At 39.2% G+C, this 20860-nt stretch overlaps 1 protein-coding gene across 2 annotated transcripts in view; it reads left to right on the forward strand.

The window, feature by feature from the left end:
* Window positions 1-20860, forward strand: part of pde5ab (phosphodiesterase 5A, cGMP-specific, b) — a 57355-nt gene that overhangs the window by 28686 nt on the left and 7809 nt on the right. The window contains exons 9-16 of one of the 2 annotated variants that reach the window (XM_069721860.1): window positions 3919-4027; window positions 4183-4267; window positions 5916-6091; window positions 10412-10462; window positions 12179-12325; window positions 16430-16555; window positions 17653-17747; window positions 17978-18065. In XM_069721860.1, the coding sequence (XP_069577961.1) occupies window positions 3919-4027; window positions 4183-4267; window positions 5916-6091; window positions 10412-10462; window positions 12179-12325; window positions 16430-16555; window positions 17653-17747; window positions 17978-18065 (877 nt within the window). Of the gene's footprint in view, window positions 1-3918; window positions 4028-4182; window positions 4268-5915; window positions 6092-10411; window positions 10472-12178; window positions 12326-16429; window positions 16556-17652; window positions 17748-17977; window positions 18066-20860 lie in introns of both variants that reach the window. The other variant, XM_069721859.1, reaches the window with a different exon arrangement.

Genomic DNA, 20860 nt, shown 5'->3' on the forward strand with positions numbered 1-20860 from the left:
GAGAATCCATCATGATTATAATAATTCCAGCCTTATCCTTTAAACACAGTCCAAACAGGCAAACCATCAGGCTTTCGAAGCCAGGAAAACTTGACTTTAAGACCAGCTCACAGTTAGATCTGATTTATCTTTCTGTTATACAGTGTCCTGAGGAAAACCATGTGCTCTGTCAGGTTTTATTGAAGCACTAATACCTTCTCCTGGCAGAGATACAGCTAAGAGACATGAAGTCAATAAAACTTGTGACCCTCGTTTCAGTGGTGAAGCAAATGGACTAGTCAGATCTAGTCTGGTTTTTTTTTAAAGGAGATTTAATGTGGTGGTCCTTGATCTGAACAGTTTAAACCCAGTGACTGGATATTCTCCAAATTTAAGATATTATTTCTGTGTGTGCAAACAACTCATTATGGAAGTCAGTAGACAGAAGACAGAAACAAGTTTTTTGTGTAAATACCCCACACAGTAGTCGATGAACCAGACACAAACCAGGTTCTCGTTTTTTTAACAGCCTGCTCTCATTGCAGTTTCTTCGAATTTAATAAGTCTTTAAATATGTGTATGTGTTGGATTTCCTCTGGGAGAGCTGCAATATTGCACCCCCGTGCATCTCCAACTGGGCCAACGTAGGAGGGGAGGGGCCCTGCAGGATGTTAGCTTTGACCAGCTGGAACCACAGGAGGCTTTTTATAGTGACATTAACCGCGGGCTGTGGCTTCCCAACGACACAGCGTTTGTTTCGCTGAAGCAGGAAGCTCAGTCAGGCTGAACCGATGTTGATCCAGCCCACAGGAACGGCAGGCAGAGCATTTTAAAAAGACAAAGTGAGGCAATTAAGTTATTCTGGATCAAGAATTTGTGGTCCTGAACGGAAAGCCAGAGTTATGCTGTCATGTTTCTTCTTTTTGTGTGTGTGTGCGCGTGTGTTCCTGGCGGCAATTTTGCGGCCTCATTTTGGAAATGTGAATTTGAGTGAGTTTGGGTGATTGAACTCAAGCACAACTACACGGACTGTGCAGCATGTCCATCTGAAGGGTGTGTGTCTGTGTTGAGGCCAGTCTGGACAGAACATATTGTTATAATTAGACTAACCTACAAACCCTAACTTTAATCTAAACATAGTTCTAAAATTAACCCTGAAACAAAGTCTTAACCCTTAAAAAAAAGCCCATTGAAAAACTTGTTTGGTGTATTTAGACATTTTCCTTAGCTCAGCTTTTTATCCACATATTGAAAAGGCACAAAAAAAAGCTGAAAATTGCACAATCAATAATGCATTTGTGATTGAATTAAATTGTAAAAAGCCATTTAATAAATCACCTTTTATCACCAGCGAGGTATGCTGTAGCACTACTGTTATAACCGTTAAAGCAAGCGATAAGGTACCGGCAATCAGTGACTTCTAGTTCAATGGGATTTTATTATCAACAATATTAGTTTTGTCAAGGTGAAGCCCTTTTATTTGGCTGCACCAACCTGAAACTCGATGGATCCATTTGGAATGAACTCGGCTGCAGTATGTAGGTAGTAGGTCTACATGTAGTTAATGGTAGGTGTGAAAGAGAGAGACAACATCAAGACTTGTCTCATCACGTGTCAAAACAAACGAACTAAAATATGAAGAAAAAAAACAACAATACAAACAACACACCAATTAAATTGGGAGCTTCCAGGACACAGAGCACTATACTGTATAAAAATAACTGAAGAAACCAATCAGAAAGTAGCCTCAAGATGAAGAATCTACAAATTTGGCCAGTGCTGCTGATGCTGGAAGTAGATGTATTCACATTATTATTTGAAATACATGTTAAAGTAGGCTTTTTCTGTTGGATGGCAATGCAGTACCCCTTTAACCAGCAACCATTGAAACACTCATATTCTTCTCATACGCTTTGCACGTAAAATCATAACCTGTAAGGTATCTTGTAACTTGAGCTGTTCTTGGTTCAAAAATACCAAGTAAAAAGTAAAGACCACATACCTAAAAAATGTACATTCACTCAGTTATATTTCACCACTACTTATTTGCCTCGCCGGTTTTTTCCCCCTCTAACACACACCCATCAAAACACATGTTTCCTATTTGACGTCCTTTATGTCATCCACTAACACACTCTCGTATTCCCTCGCTCTCTCCGTCACACACGCACACACACAAACACACACATACCACCGCACCACAGCACTGCAGCCAAAATCCACTGGCTTTTACTTTAACCTCATGTTATGTTTATATATCCATTTTCCATCATTTATCTGCAGTATCATAGCTGACTCTGTGGTTGGACTTGGAGTGACTAAAGATAACAAACAGGCTTATTAAGCGCTGACAGACGTGACTGACTGTTTTAGCTCTCAGACCTCAGTCTCAGGGCGCAGTGGCCTCAGGTGCAGCTCCCAGGCTGCAGTTCTCTCCACTCTCCACACTCTCCCCAGCAGATGTTTTATTGTGTTTTATTCAATGCTTTTGGTCTGCAGCTGAAAGAAGCAGGTTCATATGGAGCTAATTTCCTGCCAAAACCTAACAAGAAAACAAAACATGTTTTACAAATGCACCGCACTTCATTAACCAGTGTGGTTTGCAAATACAAACTTTACCAATCATACAAATACACAATTTTTTTTTTTTTATAATACATCATGCTTCAGAATCAAATACAACTTATGTCACAAATACAACAAAAAGATCTTAAAAAGACACCAAAAAAATGCATCATGTGACTTTTGACTGATTTTGTCGTGATTGTGCCAAGGACTTTCTCACAAATGTCCCAACCAATTTAACCTCGGCAGCAACAGATGGCACTATCAGTCCGTTTAAATGTGGTTTCCCGGAAGGCCTATAAATCACTTGTAAGAAACAATTGAAACAAAAGAAACTGTTCTGTTAACTGCTGAAAATCGCTCATTTCAAGCAGAAATCTGCCAGTGGGGTAAGCAAAAATTACTTTATAATGTGTTTTACTTTGCATAATTATGTAACAATAAAACAAACAAACAAACAAACAAAAAAGCCAGAAGCAAACCTCTAATTTCATTTTTTTTGCAGTTTTAAAGAAGTGGTTTAAGAAGCTGCGACCTTCTTTTCAAACCTAAGTCCCACTCCTGTTTATGAGTTAACTACAGAGCTAAATTCAGGATGTGTTAGCCTTGCTTAGCATAAAAAGTGGTTGCAGGAAGAGACAGCTAGCCTTACTCTGGGGGCAAGTTAAAAAAAAAAAAAAAAAAACATCTCTAAAGCCCACTAAATAACGTGTCTTGTTTAAGCTTAAACAAACAGTTTAAAACTTGAATTTTTTTTTTTTTTTTTACAAGCACCAGTTTATCCATCCATCCAACAGGCTGCCAGCTATGGGTGGTGGCAAACCTGGCAACTGTATGTATATACTCCCCTCAAAACAACAAGTGGTGTTTGTTTTTACTTTTCTGCTTGTGCAGTGAACAAACCGCCAACATTAGTGAACTTGTTGGTGAGTGTATTTTTGAACCGACATTTTGAACCGAGCCAGCTCCAATTTGGAGCTAATAAAGGCAATGCAATTCAACATGGGCGGAGGCAAACGGGAACAGTCGCATAGTGCCAACGGCCCAGCCACAAAATGTGTGTGAATATGTTTCAACTTTTCAGCTGCTGTTATGGTCGTGTTGCCTCTTTTACTATAGTTTTACTTCGTGAAGCATTATGAGTTGCAGTTTCTTTCAAGATTGATGATGCTTGTACTATGTAAAATAAACTGCAAACACGTGCTTCCATCAGTTCACAAAATAGGAATATATCAAATGTGAATTTGCATGGATGGAGCCACCACTGTGGCCAGAAGGATTTAAGAGGTTAATCCAGGTGAGGTTGATGTTTTTTGCTAATTATGCATGGTTAGTTATGAAGCTCTGTCTGTTCTGTGGTATGTTTTCCCTCAGGGACTGTGATGCCAGTCAGATTAACTACATGTACGCGCAGTATGTTAAAAACACCATGCAGCCCCTCAACATCACCGATGTCACCAAGGACCAACGCTTCCCCTGGACGGTGTGTACACTGTTCTTTTCTTTCTTTCTTTTTTTTTTTTCTTTTCTTTTCTTTTCTTTTCTTTTCTTTTCTTTTCTTTTCTTTTCTTTTCTTTTCTTTTCTTTTCTTTTCTTTCATTTATCCAATCAGTAATTATCCCTCTTTATTTCTGACAGAGTGAAAACCCAGATCACACCAGCAACCAGATAAAGAGTTTGCTCTGCACTCCCATTAGGAACGGCAAGAAAGACAAAGTCATAGGTGGGTTCTGTCTCTGTTTCTCTCTCTCCCTCTCATTGGTAGAGCAGCCTTAAAAGCACTGACTCTAGGCTTAAATCTCATCTCTTTCAATTTTGCATTACTGTGACTTTCCTGCAAAAAACAAAAAAAAACACTGCAGTCACCGCATCCTACTGGGCGTAGACTTCGGGTTAATTCAAAACTATTGTAGCAGCCTTTTACCAATCAGTATCGACCACCATATACATTGAAAATTAAGCAAAGCTGCAACTACATTCAGAAAAGAAAACATTTAACTTTATCACACTTCTGAGTGGCTGTGCAAACGTTAATGTTAACAGGATTTCCAGACTATAATCACAGAATAAACTGAAACTGTGAGCAGTAGTCTGGGAGAGGCAGTCTATATCACCCTTACGTATCAACAAACATTAGTATACATCAGTCAGAGGTGCACGCACTGATCCCAGGATGTCTTCAGTACTCCAGCTGTCTCTGTGGTCTTTCCTGTTACTTTTCAATGCTGTGATGGTACATTAGCATATGGAGCCAGAGAATTTAACCATCCAAACAAGCATAGCATTACCACTTTTATTATACATCCATGAATAGTCCTGTCACTCCATCCATCACAGTGATTATCATCAGCATAATTAGCTGATAGCAGCTCTGTTAGTTGGCTGTGAAGATGACTAATGTCTGTGGATGTCCCTCGGTGATCAAAGAAAATAGGTCCTCATAGCCTCTCCTTGAATCTTATAGTCGTGGTGATGAGCAAGATCAAAAGCTCGAGCTGAGTTTTGTACAATGAAATGTTCTTCGTCTTTTCTCTCTGACAGATTCATTCAGACCAGATTCGGTTTTACTTCATGAATATATTATCACTATCATTACAGGTGTAATATTCTGTTCCATAAGGCACAGGTTTGTGTCCCAAGTGTAAACAAATACTGATAATGTCTCATGGTAACGTAACCAGTCACTTACATCAATCTGATTGCTGGATGCATGTTGCTGATCATTTAACTATAATGTTCTTATTTTTACAATAATTCTAAATTAAGTCTATAGAAATGAGAAAATGTTTTATCAAAGCAAGAATACTACATAGCCCCAGATTTGCTGTGATTTTTTGTTTCCATCAAATAATTCAATATGCAGTAGCAAATAACTACAACCCCGGTTCCCAAAAAGTTGGAACGTGTACAATGTAAATAAAAACAGAATGTCATGATTTGTAAATCATATAACCCCATATTTCATTGCAAATAGACCGAAGACAACTTATCAAATGTTGGAACTGAGAAGTTTTATAGTTTTATGTAAGATATATGCTCATTTTGAATTTGTTGGCAGCAACACATCTCAAAAAAGTTGGGACAGGGTCATGTTTACCACTGTGTTGCATAATCTCTTAATACTCATAAAACTCATAATTTACCAAAGACATGTTTGCTACCTTTTGTTTTACAATTGTCAAGATGAATTAACCATCCGTAGTACTCACAATGTCATACGTGTTTTTTTTTGTTTAGTCAAACCTTTCAGAAACTCACCATCTCACTTGTTCTGGAAGGTTTACATCAGGGCTCATGAGATATTTTAAAAGTGCACCAAGTCAGAGTTGGCAATAAAAAGTTGCAATGCATGTTTGTTTGTGTGCTCGCAGGTGTATGTCAATTGGTAAACAAAATGGACGAAGCATCAGGCAGCGTGAAGGCCTTCAACAGAAACGACGAGCAGTTCCTGGAGGCATTCGCCATCTTCTGTGGTCTTGGCATCCAGAACACACAGATGTACGAAACCATGGAGAGAGCCATGGCCAAGCAGGAGGTCACTCTGGAGGTCAGCTATGTGTATATATATATATATATATATATATGACTGTATAAATGACTGCTGAGAATGCCTCTTAGAGTTTGATATCAGTACCTTCTCTACAAGGTACCAAACCAAGGTCATTATATTCATCATCGTTACAGATAGCATCAGTGAGTTTTTTAGTGTAAAGCTAAGATCTCAAAGCTGACTTTATCTCAATTTAGAGACCCATCCCTGGATTTAAGACAGGCTATAATTCGAGATTATTAGATTGTTTTCTCTCATATTTTAATGAGAGGACACTCAGTTTTCTGATCAAATACAGGACTGTACAGGAAGCTAAAAGCACAGCATGAAATGTCAGCCCCCTCCCTCCAACTACTCACTGACTAACCAATTGATCAGGTACCTAACACAATCCAACACAAAATGCTTGGTTAAGTTTTGAGGATAGTTTGTTTGAGGTGTGTTTTCTGTTGTATTTGTAATGGTCTTTTTTTTTTCTCTCTTATTGTCTTTCTTCCTTTCTTTGCTTTCCATCAGTGGTTCTAGTTTCTGCTCATATTCCGCTTGCTTCTTTGACATATTGTGTGGGAAGATTTTTAGAAATTGAAGATATTTTGTTCAGTCCAAACCTCTTTAAAGATTTAGTTTTATTTTGGTTACAATTAGCGTAATGGTTGGATTCAGGTGTATAGATGTGATGGACAAGATGAAGAGCAAGAGATAGCATCGTGTGTGTGTGTGTGTGTGTGTGTGTGTGTGTGTGTGTGTGTGTGTGTGTGTGTGTGTGTGTGTGTGTGTGTGTGTGTGTGTGTGTGTGTGTGTGTGTGTGTGTGTGTGTGATTGACAGTGATGAGGTGCAGTAAAATGATTTTTCAAGCTGCTTCTTGACACTCTCCTGCCTTCAGCCTCTGTGCGTGACAGACTGCAAAGCATTGTCATTATAACCAAGCCCACACACTCACAATCCACTGTGACACTCTTCAGTCAGTTCTCTCAGTCACACATGTGAACACACACCGTACACTCCGCTGGTGGAGCTGTCAGCTTCAGGGTGTCAGATGTGACGTCTCCTCTGGATGCAGCTCCTCCTACACCACTTTACCCACTTCAGATCACTGTGTTATTTCTGTCAACAAATACTAGAAATAAAAAGTCATAATCGTGAGACGAAATGGCTTTTTCGACAACTTGTGAAAGTTAAATGATGGCGTGAAAGAGGGCCGAATGAACGAATTCCTTATGCAACAATCTAGCTGTGACATCTAATGCTAACTAATGCCAATGTTGGTGACCATGAACAACAGACAGAGAGCCGCTCAGAGTTTCTTAAGAGAACTGGATTACACCGTTTCACTTCAAAGCAGTGAAAGTAAACAGCAGCTGTATCTGAAATCATTCCCTAATGATGATATATACTAGATTGTGCACTGAATTTGTTCACCAAAATGGCTGCTGTGTGACTCAGCAGCTGACATTAATGAAGTTTATTGCATACTCAGGCAGCCGGGAAATGGGAAAATTCCCCAAATTGGTAAAGTTCCCATTTGAGAACAGCGAAATTAACTCAGACGGTACCATACATTTCTACACGTTTTGATGTTGGCTCGGCTAACCAAGTCTGGCTTCACCTTATTTTCCAAGCAGCCTGCATTTCCTCCTTTGGTCAAGTGATGTCAAACCTACTTCTCAGAGCGCTCTAAAACCTCCCACTTTCCTCGAGCAATATTTTCAGTTCGACAGGCTTTCAGGTGTATTTGGAAAATGATATGAAAGCTTGCCACAGTTGTACCCTCAAAGGGCTTAAGACAGTAGCCTGGTGACCCATTTTCACTGCATGAATATGGGTCAGGCCACATTCAATAGGGAATCGTTTGCCGTCGTTCAATGGGCGTGGACCTCGGGTTCATTTTACTCAATCTGCAACCACTGTTTTTTTTCCTGAGCACAGCGTAATTGTTACATTGTTTTTAATGAACGGCAGCAGCATGACAAGGCACTGAACGCTCAGACTTTTTCCTACAAATGTAGTTCTTGGATACTGTAACATTTATTCACATAGCTGAGCTCCACCAAACCAGCTGAATAAGCTTCTTTCATGTGAACAATGACAAATTGATACTCAACACGCACATACTTACCCAGTAGCACGCAAGCTACCCGGTAGCTTCCGAGAGACTGTTTGGAGACCCCTGGCTTAGGACAAAAGGAAAGACTAAAATGTCTTCAATTGACTCAAATTTGAAACTACATTTTCAGAAGACTTGACCAATCCAAAAGCTGTACTGTTAATTTCATTCTGACTGAGGTCTAAGCTGAGCTGAATGTGGATGTAGTATCCTACAGAGTAAGAATTGGGTTGATGAAGTGGCCAGTTTAATCATTTATGACACCAAATTGCTAGCTTCATCTTAACCCATCGATATAAATAGTTCTTGGAGCGTTTCTTCAGTACTTCAAAGACTGACATCAGACTGATGAAACTGGGCCAAAATATGCTTTTTAGACTGAAAGTAACAAACTGAGATCACTGCCACTGTGGGGAGGCTTTGAACACACAACACATTTACGTAGACAGTTATAGAAGTATTTAAAAGGCAATCATGTATCATGTAACGCTTCCTGACAGGGCATCAGGAGGAGAGAAGAGAATGGTATATGATGGTGTAGAAATATAGTCCTATACATTTTCTGGAAAATCAGATGCTGCTTTAAACTTTGCTCAACTGTTCCTACTCACCCAGTGCAACCAGGTGAAACTGATAATGGTTGACAACATTATATTTTCCTGTACACGTGGATGATGTAAGGCCAATTCATGTCATGTCGACATAGCTGCAAAGGCAGTTTGACATAAGTTTTGGCATCTGTTCAAGCCTGTGGTGGTCCTAATGGACCCCTGTGTAGGCGTCTATGTGAAGCCCAAAATTTATGACTGCTTGGACTGTCCATATGACTGCACCTGCACCGGAAAAGCAGGCTGGATGCTCGTCTCATGCACCATAGATTGTAGCCTATATAAAGCTGGACGTAGGCTGTGGGTCTGAAAAGTGAAGCCAATGCGGAAGTGCCGTAAAGTACAATACCATTGAAGGCCACTAGGGGATGGCTTCAAAAACCTGTGACTCCAATAGACTTCCATTTAACTCCTCTCATTAAAAACAAACGTTAATAAATGTTTTCCAGAAGTCATTACAGTTTCATTTGCTAAATTCACTCCTTCTGACTAGTGTTCTGGTGATCCTTCTGAAAATAATTCCACAATTAATTGAGAATTTAATTGAGAATGAATTGTTCATTCAAGAATTAATTAGATATTATACCTCAAAGAGTGGAGTGTTTTGGGATTTGTTTGGTTTGATTGACATGCTTGGGGTGCAGTCAGGTTTTTGGTATAGGTGGGTGGCATAAGGTCCACGGTTTCTCTGTCAGATTGAGTCCAATCCACCACTCGCTCCTACCCAGCTCGTCCAAATATGGTCACTTTTGGCTCCATAATACAAGATGGTGATGGGTAAAATGCCAGACTCAAGGCATCAAAACAACAGTTCACAAACCAATGGGTGACATCACAGTGGGTTGCCACTTGGTTTGTATGCTATTTCATCCTTTGTTTCATTTTCATTCAGCGGTCAAACACTTTTCAGCCAAATACAACAAAGAAGCTGTACTTCTTGCTGCCGGGAGGTCACCTTCATTTTTCTGTAGTGTGCATATTAAGAAAATGTTTAAAAAAAAGTATCGCATTTTAATTGGCTGGTAACAGTTTTGGCCAAACAGTATCAAACTGAGCATAGCAGGGTTTAATTGAAGCAACATTATCATGAACCTGATCTGTGCTTTTTCTCTTTGTTTTGTGTTTTCTTTTTTTAGACTCAAAAGATACAAGGCTTTCATGCTATAGACTGTGATGGATTCTTCATATTGAGAATTTGACTGACATGGTTGATAAGCAACAACACCTTTTTATTTCTCGAATGTTCATCCTGAGCTTTGCACGTCAGTTGGACAGCCTTGCCAGTATCAGGGCATTGTTGTTTCATTATTGCCATTATTTATCCCAAAAGTCTCAGAATCACAGCAGACATTAAAAGATTTATCACAACAGGAGGACCACAGGTAGAACTAATGCCATCAATAATGTCCCCAGTCCAGTTAAAAATGGGTTTAATCAAATGATCACCAACTGACTGTTTCCGCAAAGCAAAAGGCTGCTCTAAAGTGTCAATATGTCTCTAAATATGTGTCAGAGAGCAACTGTATGCACATCGTACGTGTGGTTTATACAGGAAACCTCATGTGTCTGCATTCCTCATAGTTTTTCTCATATGTGTCTTCCAGGTGTTGTCGTATCATGCCTCTGCCACGGAGGAAGAATCGCGGGAACTCCAGGTAACCGCGGTAAATCAACATTGTATTTATTCTACAATACACACTTCCATACTCACACACACAAAGACTATCCAGTACCCACCTATAAACACACACTGACACACAAACACAGGCAGATGTCCTTTAGGGTCAGAGGAAGCAGTCAGTGCAGATGAGGCATAAACAAGGTATCGCCCTCATGAATATAACAAGCTCCAATTTACACATTTATTTTTTTCAGGACATTCTGTGGTGGCCTGGTAGTACAAAACACCACATGTCAAAATAAAGAAATTAAAAAAAAACAACAAAATAAACAGAAAACAACATTTCAGAAACGATGTTTCAGAAAAAGAAAAAAATACTTAAATTGATAAAACAGAAAAGATTTCAGGCAACAGAATAAAGTCTTAGAGAAAGAGAAGAAAGAAAACCTAAAAAAAAAAAAAAAAAAAAAAATTTACACTTAAGAAGATAGTGTTCTTGATGTTTCTTCTTGATATTTAGATTTTACTATCAGTAAAAGTTTGATCTGTTTGCTAAAAGTATTTCTCTGTCATGTCAAAAAATAAAATAATCGAGAACTTTTCTTTATTGAAGGATATATGGAGCAGTGACATTATTGTGCGTACAGATGTGTTCCATTAATAACATACAGTCGGAAACGACTTCTCTAATCAATATAGTAACCTACCAAAGTATGGCAATTGGTAGCCGAGTAACAATGAAAACACATTTCAGTATGAGTTGCATAAATTATCATCACACACCACAGATGATCCATTATTAAGAATATCATAAATAATATGATAAAAACGTGTTTTCAGCTACTTTGACATCAGATTTGAGCTGATTAAAATGATTTATTTATTAAGATTATTTATTCATATGAAATCATTTATTATTGTGTGGGCTATTTTAAAGCCCAACATAGGAGATAGCCCAGCAGTATTGGGTCAGTTCACCCAAACTAACTATTACCTATACTGTTAGATAAAATAACTGTTCAAAATCGAAGTTATAGCCTCCTGTATGTCCATCCAGTCAGGTTGATGAATGTATTTTTTGATTTTTAAACAGCAGCCTTAAGTTGTTGTTATGAAGGCGTTCTGACGGTATTACATGGTTAAATCAGTTAATTTTATTTAATGAAATAAACTGCTGGATTCTGCAGTGGGCAGTTGGACTTGGGATATTTACTTTGGGACATAGTTTGATATGATCTGAGAAGTTTAGGAACGTCTGATCTTAATGGTTTGCTACCAGAACACTGAGGCACCTCTCCTAATATTAACCAATCAGTGCAGCCTTCCCACCAGCCTTAACAATACCACCACATGACTGGAAAGGTCCTGTTCTGTTTTCCTCTCCTTATGGCAAAGTGGATCAACTAACAACATAGCCTGATTAAGTGGCCTCCCTCGTGTGCTCCGAAGAGGATGTGTCACTCGGTATCTAGGACACGGGCTTTATTTTTTTCGGGTTCGTTCTACCCAAGAGGCCTCTACTTATAGTATGTGCAGCACATTGTAGGATGAGGTCACTCAGTGCTGTAGTTAAAACTGATTATGTTACAGGAGCAGAAATTAAGAATCTGGGAAGTGACTGTCGTGTGATTACTAGTCATCAGTCCAGCTAATAAATGAGGAGGCGTAGTTATATGTCTGTGTATGTCGTCGAATCCGCAGCTCTCTGCATTTCCTAACGTGTGTATGTTTGTGTTGTGTGGGTTTGAAGGTAGCCACAGTTCCGTCAGCCCAATCCCTGCGTCTGCAGGAGTTCAGCTTCAGTGACTTTGACTTGTCTGACACCGAAACCACACTGGCTACCATCCGAATGTTTGTCGATCTCAACCTGGTACAGAACTTCCAGATGAAGTACACGGTAAGAATTGATGGGTCACAGATTCTGGCTCTTAGAGTCTCTGCGGTTTGATAGAATTCACATATTCTTTCCCCGCCATTTGTTACGAGGTGGATTTTTCTGTAACTAATGACTGCAGTTAGATTATATACACCCAGTGGGGCATAGATTACAAAATCAGTTAAACCTATAATTTACAACTACAGCTTGTTTATCTCCATTTTTAGCAAGACCCTGGTCGCAAGAAAACAGCCACAGCCAAACCATATATTGGCGCCATTTAAATGGTATTTGCTATGGTTTGTGTTGTCCAAATTGTCCATACAAGATCAGTACGCCTGGTTTGTTTGCTACATGAAGTTTCCCAGCTAGATAACGAGCTAATTTAGAGCCTCCCATACAGATATTCGAACTGGTGTAAACCATGTATCAACAAACGGCAAACAAAACCTATAAACACAGGCAGAAAAGTTATACAGAGGTGTACTGTGTAAAGAAATTCCAGCAGAGACTGGGCAGCCCGTTCTCGTGTTCGTCCTGAGTGACAGACACACAGAGACGGACGGTGTTGGAAAAAAAAAAACCCGATGGATTTTCTAAAGGCGTGCCATGCAGCGGCCCACCTGGATCTATCCCAGTATGACCGATGGTCAGACCACCCTGTCGTTAAACAAACAGCTGCCCCTTATAAGCTATCACTACATCGCCACGTTAGAATGAACTGCTGTTTACTCACCAATCTAGAAGAAAAGTAGCACTGGCTATTTCTTCACATTGCAGGGATAATTCTATTTATCTTTTTAATGTTTTAAACTAAATATCTTGCATATCGCCCCTTTACGTATGGTACTTTTACATTTCTGTTTCAACACATATTCAACAAATTTGATACACAGGTTTATGCCCGCTTCCATTCTGTATAAATAAAAAGAAAACGACCCAGAAGCAGTTCTAAAAAGATGAGGTATTTTAAAATACATAGTTTCCACAGTTGGCTATGACTTGCTAACAGCTCCTCCAAATAGTTTTTCCCATCTAAATTTCTAATGTGGCTTTCATTTCAATAAATGTGATCCGGTATCTCACCGAAAATCTAAGAAAACTGAAAACAGATTTGTGTTTGAGGTCTTTGTTTTTTCTTCTTTGTTCTCCCAGTAATCATTTCAAACCCTTCAGATTTATCTGCTGTCCCTGGGTATAAAACTGGATATAAAGTGGTTTAAACAAAGTCCACCTGCTGCAGTTCCAACAGCAACACGCTGCTTGAACACTGATGCTTCAATATGAATAATCTAATGATGTCATGCGGCAGAGGGACCAAAACGGGACTTGTAACTTTAATACTACAATTACATTTTGCTGCTGATATGTACTGTATGTATTTTTTACTTCATGCAGGAATGTTACTTATAAATGAGTATTATACTTTGCTGTATTGGTATTTTTACTTCACTAAAGGATATGAATACTAATAACTAAACTTGTAACTAAATCTAAGGAAACCAGATTGAGTGAGGACTGAGCCGAAAATGCAAAGCAGCTTACAGCTGCTGTCTAGAATTTTATCCGTTCAAAGAAGCTTAGAACTGGGCCTCAAGTTTTGTGACAAAAAGAGGTTCAAACACATTTCTGTTCATCAGGAGTAGCTGTATGCTTCGAATAAGCAGAAGGAAGAAAATAAAAAAATAAATAAAAAAAAGTATATTTTTTTTTAAATACTGACTTTTTTTTTCCTTCATGTTTTCAATTTAGTTCCCATATAATTGTTTTGTGCTTTTGGCAAAAGTGTAAAGGACCTACCGTTTTTAGAAGTACAATAAACCTTGAGTCAGGACTACATACACTTCAGGACAAATTCATAAAATGATGCAAAACGGCCGTAAGAAAATGTTACAGATTACTACATTAGCACAGGCTTTATTTTCCTGAAGGGTATCGTAGCAACACAGAAACCACGAAAGTTACAACAAGCAACACACTTACACTTTTTCTCATCGTCTTCAGTGCATTTCATTGAATAATAGAAGAGCAGCTTCCTGTTTCATGAATTGTAGAAAACAGGCTGCTTCTCATTAGTAGCATTAAACCATTTGAACATGATGATGAGTGAATGCATTTACAACTAAGTTATTATTTGTGTGTTTGTCTGCATCCTTAACTTATAGACCACGCGCGCGCGCGCGCACACACACACACACACACACACACACACACACACACACACACACACACACACACACACACACACACACACACACACACACACACACACACACACACACACACACACACACACACACACACACACACACAGCAGCAGCACCTAAAACACTTCCCCTCCAAAAATCACTCCCACACTCTCCCTCCATTGCCGTCGTCGCTCAGACCTTAAAGCGTTCCTCATCTGGCTCCCCCTCGGCGCCAGCAACGCCCAGTTGTTGGTGGGTTTGGCTCTCCTCCGCGCACTCTCCTCGTGAAGAGGTCCTTGTATGTTGGTGGCTGACCTCCAGAGTGCCTGCGGGGAGAGGGCTCACAAAGAGAAGCTTTGAATGGAGGAAATTAAAGCCCTCCTGCAGCGCAAACTGTCAGTTTGACATTCACGCCGAGAGCTGACACACTGACCACCCGAGAGCATCACGCTCTGTGAGCTGAACTGCGCAACATGTTATTATTTAATTACTATTCTAACATATTTAATGTTGTACACTCATTCATTCTAATTCAATGATAATGATAATGATATCCAATGATGATGATCCCTATGGAGAAAATGAGCTCTAATTTGATTAGCTGAATAATGGTTTTAGGTTCTTGTGGTGCCTGAGATTGAATTAGGTTCACTCACTGTGTGTTTTGATGAGCATGTAGCAAAGCACAGATTAACAAAGCAGAGAGTTTTGATTTGCTGGCAGGGTGCTAAGTTTGAACTTTCAGAAAGGGGAAACATCCTGAGAGTCAAGTCCCTGAACTCATCACGTTTGCTTTTTCTTTCTACTGCTGTTACTTTATACCCACTCACAGGAGTTTTTTGTTGTTGTTGTTATTGTTTTCTTCTTATTTATACAGTATTGCAGTTGCAGGTTTCTCATTTATAAGGCAGTTGAGGTATCAACTTACTGGAGAATGCAGGCTGTAACCTGTTACTTAAGTGCATAGAATCACTGTGTGTGGCAGTTTGGGCAAATAACTATTGGCACATTTGCTTAATATTGTATTGACAACTAAAACAAATAATATTGTAAACCTAGGTTATATGGGGACTTCAAGCTTCACCGATCAATATTGCGTATTAATAATGAATCAAATGACTGTGTAATGTGAATGATAACAGACATTGACAAAACCAAAGAAAGTGACACTGCAGGTCTCCTCATCATATGGAGGTTTTTAACCTCCTCCAGCTGTTTTGGTTTTTGACTCACAGATGTGTTATTGTTGTAGTTCAGTCTCACTACTTTCATCAGGTTGCTTTCCAGTTATTACAGGCAGCTGTTTTCGGCAAATAAAGCTCTGATGAACACACCCCCTTCCCCGCACGCCAGTCGAACAAAGTTAGCAGATGAAGGCTGTAATGTTAGTTTGTATTTGTTCATCTGTAAATAAGGAGCTGTTTGCTATTACATTTGCTAGTTTGGCTAACTGGTGAGTTGCAGAAGTAGATGAAGTGTGTCAGACTCTGAGACACATATTTTAAATGACCTGTAAAATTAAAGTTCAAGTGGAAATTCTTAAGTGAGTCACATTCATAAGTATTTACGATAATGGTGGGGAGGTTAAAGTTTGCATGACTTAATGGACACACATGACGCAAGAAGCAGTTTGAACAATGCTGGAATTTCCTTAAAGGCAGCAGCTGCATTGTTATGTAATCTGGAGGCTCCGTCTCACAGAGGGCTCCAAGTTCAAAATGTATATTCAAGGGCCTTATAGATTCAGTTCATTTTACAAGTAAAGTGCATGGTGTAATTTACAAAATATGTTTACACAATTCAATTACCACAGGTTAATTTGTAACACATAATGAGAGCTCACATCTGGGTTTTTTTTTCCCCGTCACCCTACAGCCCTGTGCAAAGTGTCTTCAAGGGGCTCAATAAATCTTTTTCTGCGTGTTTTCTCCTCCAGAGTTTATGTCAGTGGGTTCTGAGTGTGAAGAAGAACTACAGGAAGAATGTGGCCTATCACAACTGGAGACATGCCTTCAACACAGCGCAATGCATGTTTGCACTCCTCAAGTCTGGACGCCTGCAGGTGAGTGCAGCTAGTCATGTTATGGTGGTCTGATTTGTTGAAAAAACATTTTTTGTTAAAATAGGGACAATGATTAGATTCAATACAGGCAAACATAATGTTCTTTTACTATGTTTGCATATTACAAGGACACCACACACTTTTTTTTTTTCAGGATCTACAAGTCCAACATGCTTTACTGACACATTTGATTGATTTTCTACCTTCCATGCAGCCATAGGCTTTAGTTCGTTGCAGAAAATGCTTTACAGTAAACAATTATCCTCCTTTTTCAGATGTAGTGCAGACAGACAAGAAATGTGGGAAAACAGAGAAAGAGTAGCAAAGGGCCAGCCAGCTGGGAATTAAACCGGGGACTTGCATATGGCATTTGCATCATTTATCTTAATCTTTCTGTCAGTCTTTCCTTATCAGTGCACACAAGCAAACCCTTGTGTCCAAGAAACTTTGCGAATGAAAAATCATGTGAATTACTTCTCTTTTGACAAAACCTGGAGATTAACTGGAAAAACAAACTGAGTGTTTTTAACGAAGACACTGTTCATCGAGTCATTTATTGACTCCTGAAAAATTGGCACAACAACATAAGAAGAATTAAATAAAGCCATGGGATGGTGTGTTTTGGAAAATGGTTGGCAGTGGGCGGCTAAAGGGCTGAATTATACAACACCTGTTATGGAAGGTTAACGTGATTCGAAGGATCTCCTACACCATCAATAACAAAATTGTTTGGAAAACGCTGTACAGTTGTGGTTTCCATGATACAAAACAATAATTTTTGCATAAAATATTGGCAGCTACTTGAGCATTATCAGTATGAGCACTACTTGCAGCTCTGATATGAAAGCTGTTGTGTCATATGCATAAACATGCTTGATGTCCACTCCGGGCTGTGTGCTGAGCGCCCACACTGCCAACAATGTGTGGAGAGTTACCGCAGCACAGTGTGTACACAGGCAATTTGTTTGGTTTGATTGTGGTCACAGATTTTCATCTGTTGACCAGCTGCTTTCATGTGGATGATTTTTTTTTATTTATTTATTTTTAACCTTCCACTGTCCTTCCACTTCTCAATCTGTCCATCCATCTCCTGACAGAATAATCTTGGTGATCTGGAGGTCCTTGCTCTGATGATTGCAACCCTAAGCCACGACCTGGACCACAGAGGAGTCAACAACTCCTACATTCAGAGGTAAAGCCAGAGAGCGTGACTCACAGAGGTGTGTGTGTGTGTGTGTGTGTGTGTGTGTGTGTGTGTGTGTGTGTGTGTGTGTGTGTGTGTGTGTGTGTGTGTGTGTGTGTGTGTGTGTGTGTGCGTGCGTGTGTGTGCGCGTGTGTGCGTGTGTGTGTGTGTGTGTGTGTGATTGTATATGCATGTGTGGGCGCACACTGTACTCAGCCTGTGGCTTCTGTGTTGTCCAGGAGTGACCACCCACTGGCCCAGCTCTACTGCCACTCCACCATGGAGCATCACCACTTTGACCAGTGCCTCATGATCCTCAACAGCCCTGTAGGTGCATTCACTCACACACACACACACCAATCCAGCCATTATTCTTCTCTGTGCACCATCCCTCCACTCACCAACAAACATAAAGAGGCATTTTCCTAAAAAGGTTTCTTACTTTGTCTAACAAACAGTTGATCTTATTTGGTGATTGATGATAGCAGCAGATGGACTTTGTTGTTGAAATTTTGGTTTCTATTTCAACACCTGTCTTTGTATCCTTTCAGAGCTCCGCTAATCAGTCCCTCCAGAAGGATTTTGTGATCACAATATTTGCTGTGATGCAAATTCAGCCATTCTCCGCAATATTTGCGTGAGCTTTAAATTTCGCAAAATTCACGCAATTATTCAGCCCAATATGTACTCAATTAGAGCTCTGCTGAAGGTAGTGCAGCATAAAGTAAGCTTTTCCAAATAAAACTATCTTGATCAACAAAAATAACTCTTCAAAGCTCTTAAACCTCTCCTCTCGTCATCAAAACAAACCACATGTGGTTGACTGGAAAAAAAAACCAGAACAAAGGGAATATTTTGATATTCCATCCAGGGATTACAAAGTTCAAACTTTTAAAATGTTACACTCACAAGTTCTACCTCTTTCTCTTCTACCAGTACATGTAGCGTATATAACATACACAGAGCGTTAATTTAAAATGTGTCGCAATGATCAAAGAAATATCCAATTTGAGCTATTGAGCAACATTAAATGTCTGTGCAGCTATGTACAAAGCCGCATTCAAATGTATTAGGGAGTTGGGCTGGCGACCAATATTTACTCATTCAAATCTCTGTGGGTTTGTCATTGTCAGTAAACTCTTTCAATTTATATATATGAATTTAATTAAATTTTTGTAGTTTTTAGATGACTCTGAACCAGATGACTCTAAAATGCTACATAATAGGGAATTTATTGTGTCTTTCACAGAAAATGATTGTCAAGTTCTGCAGCTCCACTGATCTTTTAGCATCCTGGAGTGTATCGTTTGGTTTTACTGCCCATTTACAGAATCACAGACTTTGAGGCGCTCTCATCGACCCCCACAGGGAGCCATTTTCTGCCAAAAAAAGTCCACAAATTTGATCACAAGTACAAACCACTAGATACAATGCTTACATACAGTATTGATGCTGCTTTTAATGTCTGCTCTGTAGTTTCTGTGACAGGCAAGGGAAGGGCTGTCACTATCATCATTGATGTAAGTGTAGTAGCAGGGAGACAGAGGGAACAAAAGTATCCGGAAAAGCATCTCATCACACCCGGATTTTAACCTCATTACTGTTATGCAAAACATGGCATGAGTTTGCCTTTCACAGCTGCAGCTGATTCTTTATGCAGCAGCTGAGCTCTTAGCAGGCTCAATCAAGATGCTCCATCTCCACCCGCTGACAGTGTCCTCACATGGCCTCCTGCCTGCTTCAGAAGTCATTTCAAAGTGTTGTGTCGTACAACAGCAAGTATTAGAGTCCATATTCTCCTGTTTATGTTACAAGCTCTAGTTTACAAATGGGTTGTGCTTCTTTGTCTAAGACTGTGTAATTTGATATGCCAAAAGATCCACGTAGAAACTGTTAATTTAAGAATGGCCATTATTGGTATTAAAAAATGTATAAAAGCTGGTACTGCACAAATAATAATGATGTAATGATGCAATAATGAGCTGTAGGCCCTCTTACCAACAGCTGAACCCAGCTCCCAGTGGAACCAGTAGTTATGGTTTGAGTTATATTGTGTTAATGCAGGTGTTTACTAAATGGAGATTGGAACTTCCTGCACCACAACACCAGTTCTTATTTTATTTTAGTAGATAACTGAACTTACTTATAAAACTGACATCACTTTTAAATATATTTCGCTCTGTGTACTTAGATAAGAACGATATCTTTTAAACAATCTAATATTGTTATAACAAACTGCATTTCCCATAATCCCAGACTTATTGCAAGTATTATTATATTAAGTATTAAGTATATTAAATATTAGTACTATAAACAACTCAGTAACACAACTAAGCAAAAAAGTCAAGTCCATAATCGTGTCAAGAGGTCGCAGTATAGCTCGATGATGTCGATGATGATGAAATGCTTCCTTCTAATGAAACTCGTGAGTTTGTGTTTATGAAATGGGAAGTCATTTGTACTATATGCCTGGCTAGGTGTTCGTGGTTAGGTTTTGAGAACACCATTGCCAGGCAACAGCAACATGAAGGCGTCTAGAAGCCAGAGGCTAACAATTCCGCAACAGTTTATACATCATATGAGGCAGCTAAGACCATCAACATTTTAAAAAAAACACTATAGTCTGTGACTAAAAGTTAAAAAAAAATATTAGCTTAAGAAACACCGAAAATGCAACTTTGAACCAACCGCCATGTACTTACAATTCGGCAAAAACATTCGTGGGAGTTGTAGTTTTTTGTTGTGTTCTTTTTCTGTTCACACAGTAATTGTTATTATCTTTTTAAAAATAACAAAGGTTTCAACATTCAATACTAAATTTTGTTGCGAATTCTGTGTTCCAGCTCTGACAGAAAATGAACTACTGCACAAAACCATTGTAGTCTCAAGACAGGAGTCTATTGTCTAGTTGGCGACCGTGGATTTTACTGTTACCGTTTAAAGTTAACAAGCCAGCTAAGTATAAGCTAGTATTAGGATGATCCTGTCCGGCTAGTAGTCAGCCTGCTAGCTGCAGTACACAAATTAAATTGCATTTACTTCCAGCCAGAAATCTCTGAGACAAATATCTCAACAGCCAATCCAACCAAACAAAACTATCTGCATATTTATAACTGGGTAAA

This window comes from Brachyistius frenatus, unplaced genomic scaffold (genome assembly GCF_029030835.1).
Source record: "Brachyistius frenatus isolate BFR_SWC_R1_liver_20210118 unplaced genomic scaffold, ASM2903083v1 Contig_275, whole genome shotgun sequence".
NCBI classification, from domain to species: Eukaryota; Metazoa; Chordata; class Actinopteri; family Embiotocidae; genus Brachyistius; species Brachyistius frenatus.